Source organism: Theobroma umbraticum, unplaced genomic scaffold (assembly GCF_002168275.2).
Source record: "Theobroma umbraticum cultivar Fairchild unplaced genomic scaffold, ASM216827v3 scaffold_56.0, whole genome shotgun sequence".
Classification (NCBI taxonomy): domain Eukaryota; kingdom Viridiplantae; phylum Streptophyta; class Magnoliopsida; order Malvales; family Malvaceae; genus Theobroma; species Theobroma umbraticum.
In genome coordinates, this window is record NW_018397256.1 from 12347029 (window position 1) to 12350742 (window position 3714).

Below are 3714 nucleotides of genomic sequence, written 5' to 3' on the forward strand. Positions count from 1 at the left end.
TTTGATTTATTTCGTTATGGATTCTTGAGCTGTTGCAGGATATTAATTATTTACAGCTGAAAGTTTATTGACTTGGAAATAAGTTTTATTTCCAATTACGGTGGTTTAGTGGACGGATTAAGATTAATTAGGGAGATGAAGATTTGAGGTTGTTGAGTTTGGGGTCCGAAAATAATTTGGAATGATAATCTCCTAAATTTTGCTGAATTAGTAACTGAGCTGGTATACATGGCTGCCTTTAGCTAATATTATCGTAAGCATAGGAAGAGAAAGAAGGTTAAACACATTTCTGAATTGTGAAGTCTATATACCTTCATGAGTCGTACTGATTCCTGTAACATGCGGCTTTTTGTTTTCTTGGATGAGAAAATCATGTACTAAATTAAACATAAAAATGAGAGGAGGAAGGAGAACGTATAACTTTTTGTGTGGATTGACATACTTGCTTCCAGGCATCCTTCAAAGAGAGTGCAATTCTTAGAATGCTAGATGCATTTTTGTTTGTAGGAAGCTGATTAAAGTTCATAAAGCAATGTTCAACAAGATACATTGAGGCTATCAAAAGTGAAAATAAATGACATGAGAGGTTCCTTGCGACACTTTTTACCTTTAACATCAACATCAAGTAAGAATTAGTATAAAAATAACATTTGATATTTTGATTAATAATAATTAGTCAACAATTAGTTGTAAAGATCTGTTTGATTAAAAATAAAAATAAATAAACTTAATTAAATCTAATAAAAATAAAAACTTTAATTTTTTTAAATAATTCATAAAATTTTTCAAACATTATATATATTTTTTTCTCACAACGTAAAAATCTTCTTTAACTATTTTGAAACATAGCAAATAGAAATTAGAAAATCAAGGTAATTTAACAAAGAGATATACACATTTTTTCTAGCTTGTTTTATACCCGGAGAAATATACCAGAGTTATTTATAATCAATCCAATAAACAAATTGAAAAAAAAGCTTTTGATAAACACAATTAAATATGTAGTTTGTACTTGATTTTGACTTGTTATGTATATGTGTTACATGACTTCTATTGCATGCGAGCATTAACCCTAAGTCGTGAGAGAGAGAAAAAAGAGGAAATTTAGTATTAAATTAGGATATATATAATACATTATCCGTTTATATATTTTCAACGATAAATCTTTGTGGGGAATAATTTAGGAACTTCATCCTCAATATGTGGCCGATTATTGTTAAAAATTGTCTCGACTTCTATGAGTTAAAATAATTAATAATAATAATGGTGATGATGATGATGTAAGATCCCTTCCTTATTATAATATGAATCTCAAAAGGCAGGCTGAAAGCTCAGTGCCACCCCCTCCTTAATATTCTAATGATCTTAGGACTTTTCTCCCTCGTTGATTAGATCTCTAAAGCCCAGATCCTATGACTTTATCAAACAAACAATAAGCAACCGAGCTAGCTAGCTAGCTTGCTGGTTTCGATCTCTGTCTCTCTCTCCAAACAGACGCAATGGCAGAAACGAGCTCACCGTTACCGTTACTTTTCCGGAGACGATCAAGCGGTGAAATGAAGAATCTGACCTCCGTTTCCAGTAGCCTCTTACCGGCGTTCGGAACTGTGGTTGACGATGGATACCTGCACCTCAAGAAATATGTTGTCGCTCCTTATGATTTTAGATATCGGTGAGTCTCTTGATTGATTTTCCTTCTCTATTGACTTGATGTTATTCATGCTGTGTTCTTTCTCCATCTCGTTTGTTTCCAAATGATTTTCTTTCGTGTTTCTCTTTGTGCTCTTCCGGCTTAATTTCGTCGTTTAAATCAAAGAAAAAAACATTTAAAAAATATTCAGGTTTCTGACTTTCCACCTTTAGTTTTGCATCTCCTAGATTACCTTGAAAGCCTAAATGGTGCAGTTAAAGTTTAAGTTTTCGATTCAAGAAGAGTAGCCGTATAAAATACAAATCCCTCACGCAGCTAGCGTAGTAGGAATTGAATTAAATAATGGAAAAAAAAGTGATGCAGCAACCTTTACAGCAATCAAATCATTTCATTTGAAGAGAGAGACTTCTGTGAATAAAAAAGAAGAAGAAGAAGATGATGATAAGGTTTCTTAAGGGTTTTCGAATGGAGGGTAGTGTTTGACTAGGAGTAGGAGTTTTCATTTTTTCTGAATTTTCGGGTCGGGAGTTTCTATGGGATTCCCCCCGTCGGGCTTTGGTTGGTCGAAATATGCACATGCTGGCGTGCTTCGCGTTATGATATGAATTCTCAATATCGCCCTTGATCGGTTTTTCGACTTTTGCTTGCCGCTCACTGCTCAAGAAGCAGATGAGAACGAGGAAGGGGAAGATTTTTCTTTTTTTGGGTAATTTTTTAAAAAGTTTTTAAAATTAGAATAAATTTTGATTATATTTAATTAATTTTTTATATTTTTATTATAAATTAAATAAATTTTTATAATAAAAATTTATTTAATTATCATTAATCAAAACGTTTTTTATCATTTTTATATCTACATGATATTGATATAAAAAGTATCATGAATTATGTTATGGTAGCACATCATCTTTCAGTTTAATTTATCAATATATCATGTTATCATTTATTAAGACAAATCAAAAATTAATCTCATACGATATGATGTTTTAATTAACAAAGTTAATTAATTGTTAATTATAAAAATTTATTTAGTTCAAAAAATATATAATAACATAATAAAACATAAAAATTTATTTAAATTTTTTAAAATAATTTATTTTTACATATATCATGTTTTTTTTTTCTTTCCTATCTATGTTTGAGTTTTTCTTTGATAATATACACAAACTTTAATGAATAAGTTCCAAAAATGATAGTGTGCATAATTGGTTTTACATACTGTTCTTCTCAATTATTTTCTATTTCAAAAAAGAAAAGAAAGCTCCACAATAGACATTTTGCTAATTTCCACCTCAACTTGAAACATATTTTCATCATTTAAAGGAATAATACTCAATAATAATCTTAAAGGATTATGTTTCTTTCTTTAAATCTTCTAAAGAAAAATGTATGATTTCTTGATATATGGTAATGCGAGGGGTGCAGATGGTGGCAAACGTTTTTGGTAGCGCTGGTGTTGTACTCGGCATGGGCATCTACTTTCGAGCTGGCTTTCAAAAAAGCAGCCAAAGGGGCGCTCTTGATCATTGATTTGGTGGTCGACGTCTTCTTTGCCACGGACATCATCCTAACTTTCTTTGTCGCTTACTTGGATAAATCAACCTATCTCCTCGTTGATGATCACAAGAGAATTGCATTGCGGTATGTCACTACATCTCCTTTGCATAGCTGATTACTCTTTTCTTTACCGTCAATGGATGTTGTTATCTTATTCTTATCTCGCTACAAATAGAGAAGTTATTTCAATGAAACTATTGTTTCGATATCCAATAAACATTATTTTCTAGCTTTTTGGATGAATTTATCAAGTAACTTTAATCATTTTGTCACTATTTAAAAAACAAATTATAAATCTCACATTAACTGTATATTAAAATATAACTAAATATTTAAATATTTATATCATTTTCAATATACCTTTTATCGAACAAAGTTATAAAAATCTAATTAATTAAAATAGATATAAATTAATGTAAGCCTTGCTTTGACACATCTCATCAAATTGCATGAGCTGGCCTATGATTTTGGTGAAATGCCAAAAAGACCAAGGTTTGGGTGAAATG

The 3714-nt window shown here is 30.5% G+C and overlaps 2 protein-coding genes across 2 annotated transcripts in view; one reads left to right on the plus strand and one right to left on the minus strand.

Annotated features, from left to right (window-relative positions):
* Positions 1–1412: 1412 nt before the first annotated feature.
* Positions 1413–3714, plus strand: part of KAT3 (potassium channel protein) — a 5921-nt gene continuing 3619 nt past the window's right edge. Inside the window, exons 1-2 of the mRNA XM_021420625.1 lie at positions 1413–1672; positions 3077–3292. Coding sequence (XP_021276300.1) covers positions 1500–1672; positions 3077–3292 — 389 coding nt within the window. The 5' untranslated portion in view covers positions 1413–1499. The remainder of the gene's footprint in view (positions 1673–3076; positions 3293–3714) is intronic.
* Positions 3235–3714, minus strand: part of LOC110411190 (polyamine-modulated factor 1-binding protein) — a 7159-nt gene continuing 6679 nt past the window's right edge. Inside the window, exon 4 of the mRNA XM_021421236.2 lies at positions 3235–3373. The gene's annotated coding sequence lies outside the window, so the exon portion shown is untranslated. The remainder of the gene's footprint in view (positions 3374–3714) is intronic.